Genomic DNA, 15,935 nt, shown 5'->3' with positions numbered 1-15,935 from the left:
AGCCTTGTATTTCCTGCTTTCCCAAAAGTTGCAGTTCTCAAAAGAGGCTGGATAGGGATGAAGCCAAGTCTGGGTCTTCCCATGGTTGTAGGTCTAGAAAGGTAGGATCGAATACTGGGCTGTGACACCTCCTTCCCTTCCCCCAAACAGGTTTCCCTTGCAACTGGAGAGTGGACAGACTGTGGAGTGTACAGTGGCACAGTATTTCAAGCAGAAATATAACCTTCAGCTCAAGTATCCCCACCTGCCCTGCCTACAAGTTGGCCAGGAACAAAAGCATACCTACCTGCCCCTAGAGGTGAGGCTGCCACTTAATGGCTGGGCTGGGGAACAAGCCTTGTACTTGCACACTGATCATCAGAGGTCTGTTCTTCCATTTGTTGTCTCTCACCTACATTTTGAAGTTTGGAAAACTGACATTTTGAGAGGTATGAGGTCATTCTGTGAAATGTAGGCCTCATCCTTACCCGCTGAATTCTTTTATTTCCCATCCTGTTCTCATACTCTTTCAGGACTGCCATGCAGAGTTGAAAGCTACATTTACTGTTTTTTAAGTAAGTAATTCGTTCAGGACAGAGATTTCAGTTACCCACATTCATGTTCTCTTAATTTCTCTTTTCCTGTTCTTTGGAGCTGGGGATCATAAATGACTTAGAGATATAAATGTACCTTGTTTTACAGAAAATGAAGATGAATGTTACCTATTACATGAATCCTATTTCCCTAATAAGATCAATGTACTCTTTTTGAAAAAGTTTGGCTTCAAGATTTATCTATTTTTATGCTTTAACAGATCTTTGAAATCCTGAAATTAAAGAAAGAATAGTAATGCTACTTAAGTTATAGAATGTATGAATATAGAACTATCAGGCTCTATTTGGTTTGGTATGCACTAGCCAAAATGTCTAATAAGAAACTGATGCTGACTGCTTCATTGTCTAGTCCATTGCTACTCAAAGTATGGCTAGTGGACCAACAGCGTAGATATTACCCAGGAACGTGTTTGAAATGCAGAATCTCAGATTCCACCCAGACCTAGTGAATCAGAATCTGTCTTTTAACAGAATCCAGAGAGGATTCATATGGATATTAAAGTTGGAGAAGCACTAGCCTAGACAACAAAGTTGTCTTACTTTGTTCCAGTGGCAGGAGTCAAATAGTTGGGACCAAAGCTCAAGCCTCTGTGAGCTTTTGGGATTTCAGAACAAACCAGAAGAAAAGAGATCTCTGAAGGGAGAAGAGATCCCCAAACCCAAAATTTCTGACTTAATTAATAGATGATGCACAGAAAGTGAGATGAACGCAATATTTTCTCTGAGATGTAAACGGACGTCTTTAGGGATAATCCCAGCTAAGTAGATAGGCTTTAGGTAATATCTACTGCCAGCTGAGATTTGTTAGCAAATTAACATTACTTCTATTTAAGCAATAGTTTCCAAGGGGAATAATTTATGTAATAACTTATATTTTGATTTTTACTGTTGTTTGTTTATTTAACAAATTTATTGAGCTCCTACTTTGTGTCATATACTCTTTTAGGTGCTGGGAATGTAGAGGTTAACAAGACAAGGTCCCTGCTGTCATGGAGCTTACATTCTAGAAGGGGGAGATAGACAATAAATTGATATATAAGATAGTTTCAGATGGTGGTGTTATAAGAATAATAAAATAGGTTAAGGGGATAGAAGTCTGAGTGGAGACAGTTGAAAAGCCACTTTAGTTATTGTGGTCAGGGAAGTCAAGTCCTCTTTTAGGAGACGTTTGAGCTGAGTCCCAAATTATGAGATAGAACCAACCTTGTAATATAAGGGAAGAGCCTTCCAGGCAGGAGATAATAGCAAGCACAAAGGCTCTAAAGCAGCAGGAAGCTTGGATCTTTTTAAAAGACAGAGGTCATAGTGGTTGACATGTAGTTTATGAGAGGAAAAGTAGTAGGAGATGATTTTGGAGAAAGATTCATGTCAAATCATGTAGGCTATTGTAGCCTGGTGGGATTTTTTTGAGAATAGCTTTTTCAAGATATTCACATACCATAAAATTCATTCTTAAAGTATATGATTCAGTGGTTTTTGGGTTTTTTTTAGTATGTTCACACAGTTGTGCAACGATCAACACTATCTGATACTAAAACATTTTCATCACCCCCAGAAGAAAGCCCATACCTATTACCATTCACCATTCAATTCTTCCTCACCACCCGCTAGTAATCACTAATCTATTTCTGTCTCTGTGGATTTATTTGTTCTGGGAATTTCATATAAATGGAATTATATACTATGTGGCCTTTTTTGACTGGCCTGTTTCACTTTGTATAATGTCTTCAAGGTTCATCTATGTTGTAGCATATGGCAGAATTTTCTTTCTTTTTAAGGCTGAATAATGTTCATATACCACATTTTGTTTATCCATTCATTCATTGACAGACACTTGGGTTGCTTCCATCTTTTAACTATTGTGAATAATGCTGCTATGGATATAGGTGTACAGATATTAATTCTAGTCCTTGTTTTCACTTGTTTTGAGTACATGCCCAGAAGTAGAATTGCTAGATTATATGGTAATTCTTTGTTTAATTTTTTGAGGAATCATCATATTGCTTTCCACAAAGGCTGTACTTTTTTACCTTCCTACCAGTTTCTCCACATCCCTGCTTTTAGTCTTTTTCTTAGTGTTGATTCTGTAGCTGAAATCATCTGTAGAGAGTATTACAACTTTAAGGTGCCTTCAAGAGAGCTACCTCACAGATTTTAATTCTGGACTGTCATTAAGTGAATTCACTAATTTTTGTATTGTTTGGGATACAGAATTTAAGGCAGGTGACCTTGTCCTGGTTTTTCCTACCGTTGTTCAGCATAAAATTGGAAATTGAGAAGAGAACCAGTACTTACATAGTATTGGCCCTATGGGAGCAAATTATATATTTCATTTCTTGTAAATCCTCAAAGCCACTTCATGAGATAGCTAGTGTATTTTTCCATGACTGAAATAAAGAACCAGTCTCAGTGGTTAAGAGACCTACACCTGCCCAAAGTAACAGCACCTAAAATGGCAAAGCTGGGTTTCAAACTCAAGTCTTCTAAACTTATTGACTCTCTCTACTCTGCCATAAGGCTTCCTGTTCACAGCATCTTGAATATAATAAAATGAGCAATGGGAGTCTTATATATCACTAGAAAGTCTTCGCTGATCTCCATTATGTTCTGTTGGGCCCCAGAGGAACTGAGCAGCAAGATGTTTCTCACATGAACAGAGGACACTGTCAGTCAACAGAGACAGTGATTTCTATAGTTCAGGGCCTCGATGATTATCTGTAGGCTGGGACTCAAGAGTTAAGAGCCAGTCTTAGTTTTCCTGGTGAGTTGCAGGATGGAGCAACAGACTACCTGCCACCATTAAGAGCTGCCTATACTACTTTAGGAATCTAGTTTGTGTATATTGAGTTTTTTAATATTCAGAAGAGTTCTAACAATGGGTCCTTTGGTAAATAGTAGTTTGTACTGCAATTTATTGAATATTTACTGTGTTCTAGAACTGTACTCAGCCCTTTAAGTGCTTTATTTTTATTTAGTCTCCAAACAACCCTTTGAAATCGTTACTGTTCTCCCCATTTAACATATGAGAGCTGAGCCCTGATCTGGCTCTGGATCACAAGCTCTTAATCACAAAGTGGCTCTACTGCCTTTTGTATTGCACGTGAATATTTTCTAACTTACCTGTATGCCCAAAGGATTTTGCAGGGCCGACAGCCAAGGTCTCTTTACTGTGGGGCTCTGAGTATAGGGTAGACTGAACTCAAGCCAGACTTACCTACTCCTCTTGTTTCCTCAGGTCTGTAACATTGTGGCTGGGCAGCGCTGCATTAAGAAGCTGACGGACAACCAGACGTCAACCATGATAAAGGCTACAGCTAGGTCGGCCCCAGACAGACAGGAAGAGATCAGCCGCCTGGTCAGTGGGGCTGCAGAGAAACGTATGCTGGGTTGCTCAGTCACTGGGGCCCCTGTTAGCATAGATGCTTTTCTGCCTTGGCCAGGACCCTCAGGAGAACACAAGTCTAGATTTGTTGCCTGGGGCTCCGTAGGACTTTTGCTTGACGCTGTAGCTACTCAGCGTCCTATTTCTTTTTCTCTTTTGTGTTACTTATCTATGTTATCCACTCCCACTTAGGTCATCTTCCACTTTCCCTCCTTTTTTATGGCTATTCTTGCCAGTCTCAGTTGCCTAGGGCATTCTACTTGGGACCTAGAGGGTGAGTGGTATTGCCAAGCTGCCGCTCTCCTGAGATCCACATCTTTTGTCTTGCAGATGAAGAATGCCAGCTACAACCTAGACCCTTATATCCAGGAATTTGGGATCAAAGTAAAGGATGACATGACGGAGGTGACGGGACGAGTGCTGCCGGCGCCCATTTTGCAGTACGGCGGCCGGGTGAGCAGGGTCAGGGCCAGACAACATCTCTGGGGCATTTTGGGAGGAGATTGGGTTGTACAGCCAGGGGCTTTTGCTCCCCTACCCACTTGGCTCTACTGAGGCTCACCTGGGCTCCCCCTTTGCCTATCCTCAGAACCGGGCCATTGCCACACCCAATCAGGGTGTCTGGGACATGCGGGGGAAACAGTTCTACAATGGCATTGAGATAAAAGTCTGGGCCATCGCTTGCTTCGCACCCCAAAAACAGTGTCGAGAAGAGGTGCTCAAGTAAGGAGGGCTGGGTATATGGATGGAAGGGTGGGAAGGACCTGAGAGCTGCCTAATTTCTCCTACCCCTGAGGGGCCAAGATTTGATCTGTAGTGTGCTCTTTCTGGTTCTTGACTCTGCCTCCTTGTGCTGTCTGGCTCAAACTTCTGCTTGCTCCTTTTCTGCCAGTCTGTGGTCAGGAGTCTTGATTAGGAGCCCTATCAGTTAAGAGATTATGATTTCAGGGCATGAATCTCCTAAGGGAGGCCTGAATTATTTTTTTGTTATAATTATTAACATTGGTAATATATAGTGGCAGTGATGACTATAATGTTTATGCCAACATTGTACCTAATTCTATGTTCTCTTATTTCATCTTCACAGTGAGTAGGTGGTGGTATTTCCATTTTCAGGAGGCTGAGGCTCAAAGATGTTAAGTAACTTGTGCAAAGTTTGCATATCAAGAAAGTATCAGTTGAGATCAAATCAGATCTGAGGCTTCAAAGCTTATATTCCTTATTGGAAACAAAAAAAGAGCAACTTATTCAGTTGGTCCTCTGACCTGCCCTCTCCTATGTACAAAATTTGTTCAGTCAGGTCCAAGTGACCTGAATTAGGTGAGCATAAGTTGTAAAGGCCTCTGGCTGAGGGGCTGGGAGTAGATGACAGCTGAATGGTTTATAGGAGCAGGTTAGGGGAATAATAGTCTTGACTGAGTGAATGAGTAAGTAGAAGAAGTCAGTGATTCTCCCCTTGTAGTCTTTTTTTTTTTTTTAAACAGCTTTATTGAGATCTATTTCAAATATCACAAAATTCACTTATTTACAGTGTATAGTTTGGTCTTTTGAAGTGATGGTTTCTTATTTCTCTGCATCTGGGATGGGGTCAGAGTACTCTGAGGTTGAGGAATGTTGGTAGGGCTGACCACTTTGGGCAGCTACAAGGATAATAGAGATGTGTTCCCTGGTGAGTTCAGCTGGCCTTGGTGTTTTCATAAGAATTAGCTACAGCAGCCCCTGATGAATGTGGGGACTCTGGCTGCTCTGCCCCGCTTCCTCCTTTCCACTTCACCGGTACCCAGCTACTACCATCACAATTGTCATTCTTTTAAATGGGTTCCTCTTGTCCTTCTTCCTGGGTTCTTGGCATTTTAGCCCCATTTAAGTGAGGCATCTCCTAGCCTTTGTGTAGTATTGGAGGGCTGGTCTTTGGCAGTATTGGAAAGGCTCCCAGCTCTCTGCCTTTGTGTCACCTTTTTGGTAGCTGTATTCTTTATGTGCTTCATTCTCATTGCCATGTCCTTCTCCTGTCTCATTCTTTTGAGAAACAATCCATTGTTTTGGATATTTTGGGGTACAGAAACTGATAAACATGGAATCTGAGTTGGAGGAAGTCAGTTCATCAGACATCTCTTTCTCCCAATGATTTCTAGATGCAGGTGGTGAGAATATGACTTGTGTACGTGAGTCAGTAGTGTCCAGTTGGATATGTGGTTCTGGTAAAGGTTCTGGGCTAAAGATAAAGATTTGAGAGTCTTCAGCCATGGCAGTGGATGAGACCGTCTAGGGAGAATGTGCACAGTTAACACAGCCTGAAAGTATAACTCAGAGAAACTGGAAAGGAACTAGAGCAGAGTTCCTAAGTGTGTGAGGGAATGGGATCCAGAGCACAGGAAAAGGTATTGTTTTCACTGAGACAGAGAGGGGAGAGAGAAAGGTGACTGTGGGGGTGAAGAAATTGGTATTTGGAGAGGGAAGAGGGAGTAGTAGGGTCAACCCTCATAATTTTTCTTTTAGTTGAAGAGGCCCTGATACCTCAGCTTTATCACTTTTAGGACTTTCCCCATCTTAGACTTCAACACTTTGTGGCCCCCAACACTGGACATAGTATCTCAAATGAGCTGATAGTAGAGGGAAGACTGAGAATACCAATTTCCTTGAAATAGAGACCCACTATTAATGGAATCTCATAACACATCAGTTTTTTTCATAGCTACATTGTGGTTGTATATAAGACAGAGAAATGGAAAAAAAATACTGTTTGTAGCCCATCAGAGCTCTAGCTCTTATTTACAATGGTTAGATTGTATTTCTTTATTCCACAATTTATTTTGAAATTTTTAAAAAAATATATAGATTAATAATGCCAACACTCATGTATCTATCATCCAGGGTTTTGTCATATTATTTTTTTAAGTAAATTAAATATTACAGGTAAATTTGACATTTCCTTTATATCCTCTATCCTAGTCCCATTTCTGCCTTCTGATGCAGCTACTGTCTGAATTATTATAACCTTCCTGTCCAGTTATACATTTTATATATGTTAATAAGTGATTTAAAATTTTACATAACTTGTACAGTATTTATCTTTCTTGTGTTTTTTAACTAAATATGTGAAATAATACTTATTTTCTCACTACATAGGTTTTTCAATCTATCGTATTAAATTTATATGCTCTATAATAGAATCCTCTGAACAATTTGCTTTTGTTCTCTGTACATTATTGCTTTTATTCTAAATGCAGGATTTTCACAAAATTTCCTGCTGTTCATTTCAGTCTGTCATTATATTAATGTAACTTAATTCTTTTTAATCTATTACATGTGTACCCTCTCTTCCAACTTTGTCTTTCTTTCCCAGGATAAAGCCCTAAAGCCAAAGGAAAGAAGCTTGTTTATTATTTGCTCTCAGGCTTCAAAGAACTAGTAGGGAAGGAGGGAGCTCATTTTTATTGAGCATCTCCTGTGTTCCAATCACTGTTGGAACATTATTTATTTTAATTTGAACAAAGAGGCCCTCCTTTCAGGCATCTGCCTGTTGCTATGGACTTATAACAGAGCACGGGAATCAGTTGCTTGAGTGGGACATGGTGGGGATCCTGAGAATTCCCACAAGTCCCTTTTCTGGGCTCCCTCAGTTCTCTGCTTGTACCATTGAGTTCTTACCAAGCTCTATCTTGGCCTACTCAACTATAAATGTTTTTTTTACACTAGCCGTGATCATGTCTCATTCATCTTAGAATCTTCAGTGCCTATCATAGAGCTTAGGCACCTAAGATGGAGGCATTTGGTCAGAGGTATTAAAGTGGGACTTACTGCCTTCTGTCATGACCATACTTGTGCTGCAGGAACTTCACAGACCAGCTGCGGAAGATTTCCAAGGATGCAGGGATGCCCATCCAGGGCCAGCCTTGCTTCTGCAAATATGCGCAGGGGGCAGACAGCGTGGAGCCCATGTTCCGGCATCTCAAGAACACCTACTCAGGGCTGCAGCTCATTATTGTCATCCTGCCAGGGAAGACGCCCGTGTATGGTACAGCTTCCTTGGGATAGTGGTTATGAAGACGGGACTCAGAGTATCTCCCTGAAGGCTCCTGGGGAGGAGTCATTGTGGATTCTAAGCTATAGTGGAGTTGTTCTTTAATGTTGGTGCTCCTCTTATAAGAGAAATATCAGCCCATATGAGCCAATGAGTCCTCCCAGGTCCTGCTTACCTGCTCATATCTCTTTCCCTTAACGTTTATTGTGGTCCTCTTGGTGCTAGTTTTTATGCCAGGCTAAGCTGGGCCAGATACAGAGACAGATTAGTCCAGATTCCTGTTCTTAGGAGAGTGTTGTCTATCAGGGCATAGTGCAGTGTACGCAAGCCAACTTCTTGGTAGTTCTGTTGGTGTTCTATTGCCTGGGAATGACTTGGACTTTTTGAGAAGTTTTCTCTTTCTTTCTTTTCTTCTCTTTTAAGAATAGGAATGACAATATACATCTCTAGCTCAGCACTTTTCTTACTGTTTTCCCTCTCCACCTATTCTGTTTCAAAAAGGAAGAGGTATCACTCGTCTTACTTGCTCAACCTGTGTGTGCTTTTGATCCCATCCCATCCTGCTACCTTTGGGACTTTATACCCTCTAACCTTCAAACATCTTCAGATTCCCCATCCTAGTGCACATTACCGTAATCATGCCATCTCCTTCAGCTTTTGTCTTCCTATTTTCTTGTTTTTCTTCATCAAACTTTTTGAATGAGTTTTCTGCATTCTCTATACCCACTTCCTCACCAGCCACTTACTCCTTCCTCACTTCGCCTCTTTCATCTCTCTTACTTCTACCTTTCCCCTTAACCTCTTCTGTAGGGGGTCACCAGCAACCTCAGTTCTCTTGACTTCTTGATATTTTCCCCTGTCTATTCTTACTTATTTTTGTCATTACCAGGAATGCATGGTATTCTCCAGGTTTGTGTACTCTGCCCTCTCTTTCTGTCTTTACATTCTAGTAAAATTTTCATTCATTTCAGTTGATTTAGTCATAACCTATTATTATATGTTATAATGAATTATTAAAATCTTGATCCAACCCTTGACCTCTCTGCAGCTCCCATCTGGTCCTTTGACTTCTCTTCCTTACTTCATCGAAAGTTTATTGATGACCTGCTATGTGTGAAACACTGCGCTAGATCCTGAATACATTGGTGAAAAAAGCAGATGTTTTGGTAGGCGATGCATCACTTTAGTAGCTTCTTTGACTACTAGTAAGCCCTTTTTTACTTCTCTTGGGTTTGGCATCACATTGCTTCTAGGTACCTTCATCCAAACTTTGGAAGCAATCTATCTTCTCTTTGCTTTACCTTCAGTGTTCTTTTTTAAAGTCTTAAGGTATATTTATATATTTCCTGCTCTCTAACCACACTTCTCAACTCAGTTCTAACATTCCTTCTTAAATCTTCCTTAAATATGTTACTGGATGAGACTTTTTGTAACTCTGCTCCCAACTCTCTCCTCCCCACAAAAAAACCCTTCATGGTCCATTCACAAAATAAAAGGTTTTCAGGGCCCCAATAATAGCTTAACCTTTTCAGCTTTATCTTACACTCTTCTCTTTGCCACTCATACCAGAAAGGTCACTTGTTCTGAAATTAAAACTGGATTTTAATCTTGGCTCTGCCAGTTTACTGTCTTAGGCAAATTACCTAACCTTTCTGAGCCTCATGAATTAACTATATAAAAAGCAGCATCTAACATGATGCCTGGCACATAGTAGATACTCTAAATGCTCATTTTTTGTCTGTACTTTCCAGTCTCTGGTTTTGCTCATATCATTCGCCTTTGCCTACAATATCTAGGTACTCTATTTCTTATCCCCAACTTTGTCCTTAAAATTCTCTCCATCCTATAAGTCCCAGTTTAAGTATACTTATTTCTGAAGGTTTTTCTTATCATCCCACCTGGAAGATGAACTTGTCTCTGGATTCTTCGAGAAATTTTATCAGGTTGCTGATCAGTTACTACCTTGCTTGGTATTACTTTGATCATGGAATAGATCTTCTTCCCTCTGCATACATACACTTAAGGTAGAGCCTTCCACTGACGTGATTCTCGGTAACTATTTATGGAGAGAGGTTGGTTGACTTCCAGTCCATGTCTCTCTTGGGCCTTAAATTGATGGCCCTTGGATGGAAAATAATTACTCAAGAACTGTCTTGAGTAATTATCAGTGTTTATGGTTCCCTCCATTAAAGGGAGAATCCAATGTTTGGTTTATCTGGGGAGTATATAGTGCAGCGCGCTTGGGGTAGGTAATGCTTACTCAGAGAATTTTCCTTTTCCTGGGCTCAGTAATGTTATATTTCTCTGCAGTCTCATGCCTTAATTAGGACCTTGCGTTTCTTCCACATAAATGTTGCTCCTTGATTATACCACTTGGACAATGGAGCTATTTGCCTAGGAGTTGAGCCAGCAGATAAGAGGACCAGTCAGATTCTTCTAAAGACCCTTCATCCACACTCCTGGGAGGCCAGGTGAATGGAATTCTCTGTTGATGGTTGAAGCAAGTCCAGTTGTATTGTGGTTGCCTTGAAAGTGTAGAAGAATAGTGTGACATTTGCCCAGTTCTGATCTGGTACCATACCTCATCCTGTCCTCAGTATAGTTAACTTCTTACTCTCCACAAAATTGATATACTGTCTTTTTTTATATAAACTTTTTATTGAAATATAATATACATATAGAAATATTATATATTCAGTTCAATGAATTTTCACAAAATGTCACAGCAGTGTAACCGGTACTAAGTTCTGGCAGCAGAACTTACCACAGCCCCAGGCTCCCAGTCATTAAAACTTCCCATCAGTGGTAACTAACCACTATTATTCTGGCTTCTAACACCATAGATTAGTTCTGTCTGTCTTTAAACTTTATATAAATGGAATCACATTTCATATACTTTTTTTGTGTCTGGCTTTTTTTATTCAACATTATGTTTGTGAGATTCATCCATATTTGTATAGTTGTAGTTTATAACGCAGTTTACATATATTTATCCATTATACTGTTAATGGACACATTTGGGTTGTTTCCAGTTTTTACTGTTATAAATAATGCTTCAGTGAACATTTCTTGTACATGTTCTTTGAACACATATACCCATTTCTATTGGGTGTATATCTCAGAGGGATTGGATTTTAAGTGTACAAATTTACACTTCCAACAGCAGTGTATGAGAGTTCTAGATACTTTATATCTTTAACAAACTTGGTATCGTTTCTTTCATTTTAGCCATTCTTGTGGATGTTTAGTGATGTTGCATTGTGCTTTTAATTTGATTTTTCTGATTGATAAGATTGAGTAACTTTATATTTCTATTGACAGTTTCACTAGCCTCTTTTGTAAAGTGCCTGCTCAAGTCTTTTCCTTTTTTAAATAGACTTAACTACCTTTTTCTTATTAATTTATAGGTGTTCTATATAATCCCTTTATTGAATATGTATGTATATTATCTATGTTATCTCTGCTCTGTGGCTTGCCTTTTTACTTCCTTAAAGGGGTCTTTCATTGAACAGAAATTTTAATGTAGTCCAGTTTATTAATATTTTTCCTTTAGGCTAGGACTTTATATGTCCTGTTTAAGAAATGCCAAGGTCATGAAGATACTAGTTTACGGTTTCTTTTTTTTAAGAATTTTCATAAAAGTTTATCTGAGCCAAACTGATAACATATGCCTGGGAGCAAGATCTCAAGTGCTCCCGTCTATGTTTTCTTTTCGATTTTTATTTTTAACCTTTCACATTTAGAACTGGTTTATTTCTGCCAGAAACTCTGTAGCATTCTCTATCCCCTGGCAATGGGTTCCTCTGCTGGTGCAAAGCTTAAAATCTCAGCCTCCTGCCCACACCTAGAATCAGCAAATGTATCAGGGTGAAAGCAGCTGCAGGGGATAGATATCTCATCTCTGTGAGATGATTTCTGTATTTTATCTGGCTTTTCTGAATGTTCTCTATAGAAGCACTGGTTTACTACTAACTATTCCATCTCTCTTGGAAGTGGAAATAATCCCTTTAGTTTTTTAAACATGCTCAAGTCTTTCCCATTAAAAACACACCAAACCCTTCATTGATCCTCTGCCTCCTTCTTGGTTCTTTATATCACCAAAATAGTTTTCGCCTGTATACATTAATTTTTTGCCTCGATTTCACTAAATCCAAAGGACATTTCTGGTCTTCATTTTACCTGATTTCTTAGTAGCATTTGACTTAGTTGAACACTTGCTTCTGTTTCAAACTCTCTCTCTTCTCTTGACAATCATGATACAGCTGTCTTTTTCTTCCTATTATTTCTCTGGATTTTTCTCCTTTGCAGACTCATCTTCCTGTTCTGCAAATATTGGGAGTTCCTCGAAATTCAGGTCTAAGCTCTCTTCTCTTTTTCCTCTGTTCTCTTGATAATCCCATCAAGTTTATTATCTTCACTTACTACCTGTACTTAAACATTTAACAAATTTTACATTTTCATTTCAGACTAGTCTTTAGCTTCCACCTTCTATATCCAGTTGTCTAGTTCATATCCTCACTGGGATGACCAAAAAGCACTTGGAACTCAAAGTGTCTCAAAAAGAATTTATGATCTATCTATTTTATTACAAAAGCTAGCAACACAGAAATTATTTTCCCTTATTTACATATGTATGTATTCTTGGAATTTCTTAACTATCTCTCAACTTTGTTTCTCTCTATCTTAACAACTGCCTTCTTAATGTAAACTACTCTCATTTCTTCCCTAGGTCAGTCTAATGACCACATTCTTTCTCTCACACTATGGTTCCTTTGCTCTCCTTTGTAGTTACTTTGGCCTTTTTGTTTGTCAAACATAGAATGCTATCTCCTGTCAGAGTGCATTTTTGCCTAGAATGTTCTCTCCCAAATTCCCCCTCTCTTCTATGTTCTTTTTTACCTTTAGATTTCAGTTCGTAATTGCTTACTCAGTCCTTTCCTGGCTAGGTTATTATCCCCTATTTTATGCTCTCATAGTTCCATGAATTTTTCTATTGTAGCATTTAACGTTGTACTTTTCATGATTTTTAAAATTAGTCATTAGATAGTAAACAATATAAGAGTGGGGACCCTATGTGTTTCTGATCACCACTGTGGTCCCTAGCACGTCCAGTACTGCCTGGCATCTAGTAGGCATTCAGTATTTGTGAATGCACTAATTAGTTCTCTCCCTTCTTATAGCTGAGGTGAAACGTGTTGGAGATACACTCTTGGGAATGGCTACACAGTGTGTGCAAGTGAAGAATGTGGTCAAGACCTCGCCTCAGACTCTCTCCAACCTCTGCCTGAAGATCAATGTCAAACTTGGTGGCATTAACAACATCCTAGTCCCACACCAGCGGTATGCTATTACCTACTTGCCCTTGTTAAGCAAGGTACCATTGTGGGAATTGATGAAAAGATAGGACCCTGGCCAGGCAGAATGAGGCAGACACAAGGGAAAGAGGACCATAGTGGGTACTAGATGGCCAGGAAGAGAAAACCCAACTCCTCACCATTTGTTTTCTCTTCTTTGTTCAGCTCCGCAGTCTTTCAACAGCCAGTGATATTCCTGGGAGCAGATGTTACACACCCCCCAGCAGGGGATGGAAAAAAACCTTCTATCACAGCAGTGAGTGATACTCTCCAACTTCCTCGTAAGGTTCTCCTCTTAGCTCTGAGCTCCCAAGACTACACATAATTTCCTTCCCTTAGCTCTGGTGCTTGACCCTTCATAAGATCTTTTCCTTTCAGCTGATCATCACCATTAACCACTCCCTTGGTATCTTCATAAAACTAACTATATGGTGTCTTTTTTTCTTTCTTTTTTCAGTGAGAGCAAATGAGAGTGTAGGCTGTGGCCAAAGACTTGACCCAGTCTCCATCACTCCTCTTTGTTCAAATTTATTTCTTTTTCCCCATGAAATACAGATATGGTGGTGACTCACATTTCTTCTCTGAAATCCCTTTTAAGAGAGTTACTCAGTTGCTGGGACTGTCCTCTTCCCCATCCCTATCCCCTTTCCACCTCATAGATGAGTTGTCTCTCTAATCCCTCTTCTGAATTCTCTGTTCCCTGTCCCCTAGGGGCTTCTGAATTGCTAGAGGGATCAGGCCTTCCTTCCCAATTCTCTTTCTTCAACCCTCTCATTTCTCTAGGCAGACTGAACTTAACTCAATAAATGTAGAGAACCCTTACATTATGCTTATTTATCCCTATTTTCCTTGTGGCCATCCATCCTAGGCTCTGGCCACTGTCCCTTTTGAAAAGTATCTTCTGCTTGTGTGATAGAACAGAGATCGAAACTAGAGCTAACTGAATCCAAACCCCTACTCACTTCAATTGCATAGTTTTCTTGCTGAGAAACTTTTCCTCAAACCTGACAGTGTTGGGAGGGTAGGGAGGGTTTCTGGGGTCTGATCCTGCTTCATTGATTGTCAGGTGGTAGGCAGTATGGATGCCCACCCCAGCCGTTACTGTGCTACTGTGCGGGTACAGCGACCTCGGCAGGAGATCATTGAAGATTTATCCTACATGGTGCGTGAGCTGCTCATCCAGTTCTACAAGTCCACCCGTTTCAAGCCTACCCGCATCATCTTCTACCGAGATGGGGTTCCTGAAGGCCAGCTTCCCCAGGTAGGGCCCACAGTAGATGAGGAAAACCTTCATATTAAGGCCAGAGGACCTAATAGTAGCAGAGAGTACATGATACATTTTCTAAGCTATTGGCACTTAGAGGTGCTACTTCTTGAGAACTTTGCTAAATAGAATATAGGCTTGGGAGCAGAAATCAAAAATGAGAGGTGGCATGTAAAAGCATCTATAGACCTTTTTTCTTGTAATAGAATGCCCTCAGTTTCTATTTACTAGTTGTTTCATGTTGAGGACTGATTATTTAGACCAGTGGTTCTCAAACTTTTTAGCATGCATCAAGATTATCAGCAGGGCTTGTTAAAACAGTTTGCAGGGTTTTATCCTTAGAATTTCTGATTTAGTGAGTTTAGGATGGAGCCCTAGAATTTGTAGATCTGGCGAATTCCTAGGTAATACTGCTTGTCCAGAGGCCACACTTGAGAGAGCCACTGCTTTTGACCTTTCTTTATAATATTCTTCCTATTGTTTCTGCCTTCCAGGCCTTCATATTCTATTGTTTAGTATACTGAACTGGTCTCCTTGACTGTCATTTAATAATATAACTACCATTTATTGGGTACCTTTTATGTGCCATGAACTGTGCTAAGCACTTTATGTATGTTCTAGTTAATGCTTACAGTAGCCCTATGAAATAATAATTATTTCATTTGACAGATGAGAAATCTGAGGCTTAGAAATGTTAAATGATTTCTTCAGTGTCACCTAAGCTAATAAGTGGTAGAACTGGGATTTATATAAATTGGACCGATTCCAAAGTCTATGCTGTTAACCATTAGGCTCAATTTCCTTTAAGGCATCCAGTGTTTCCTAAAATACCAGATAAATTTATATCATATCTCTGTTCAGAAATGTCTAGTGGCTTCACATAGCCTTGAGTTAAAAGTCAAAGTGCTTGGCAAAGCAATCAGCAGTTATTAAGTCCCTACTAGGTTTTCTATGCTTTTATTAATTATCTGTTTTAGTCTTCACAACAGCTTTGTGAGGCTGTTCGTAACTTCATAGTAACTTAGTAGATGTGTAGAAGATGAAATTTACAGGGTTTAAGTAATTTGCTCAGGGAATACAACCTGATAAAACCTGGGTTTAACTCTAGTTCTAATCGATTACAAGTCTATCCACTTCTACCATACAGTTTAACTCTCTGTATCTGATAGCTAAGGCCACAAGGTAACTATTACCTATGGTTATTTACCTGTGTCTTCATCTTTAGCCATTTCATTATAATCCTGCTTTTTTGTGGGATTAAATTCATCTACTCCCTCTGTACCCATCCCTGCATTGTGTCTGCTCTTTGCTGTTTCCA

The 15,935-nt window shown here is 39.7% G+C and overlaps 1 protein-coding gene across 6 annotated transcripts in view; it reads left to right on the top strand.

The window, feature by feature from the left end:
• LOC120593270 (protein argonaute-1) overlaps positions 1–15,935 on the top strand; it is a 35,394-nt gene that overhangs the window by 11,477 nt on the left and 7,982 nt on the right. For 5 of the 6 annotated variants that reach the window (XM_039851016.1, XM_039851017.1, XM_039851014.1 and 2 more), the window contains 8 exons: positions 151–298; positions 3,829–3,948; positions 4,306–4,437; positions 4,565–4,698; positions 7,809–7,993; positions 13,180–13,339; positions 13,519–13,609; positions 14,420–14,614. In XM_039851016.1, coding sequence (XP_039706950.1) covers positions 151–298; positions 3,829–3,948; positions 4,306–4,437; positions 4,565–4,698; positions 7,809–7,993; positions 13,180–13,339; positions 13,519–13,609; positions 14,420–14,614 — 1,165 coding nt within the window. The remainder of the gene's footprint in view (positions 1–150; positions 299–3,828; positions 3,949–4,305; positions 4,438–4,564; positions 4,699–7,808; positions 7,994–13,179; positions 13,340–13,518; positions 13,610–14,419; positions 14,615–15,935) is intronic. The other variant, XM_039851015.1, reaches the window with a different exon arrangement.

This window comes from Pteropus medius, unplaced genomic scaffold (assembly GCF_902729225.1).
Source record: "Pteropus medius unplaced genomic scaffold, Ma_sr-lr_union100, whole genome shotgun sequence".
Lineage (NCBI taxonomy): Eukaryota > Metazoa > Chordata > Mammalia > Chiroptera > Pteropodidae > Pteropus > Pteropus medius.
Note: the sequence above shows the minus strand (reverse complement) of the source record. Positions and strands in the feature narration are given on the sequence as shown.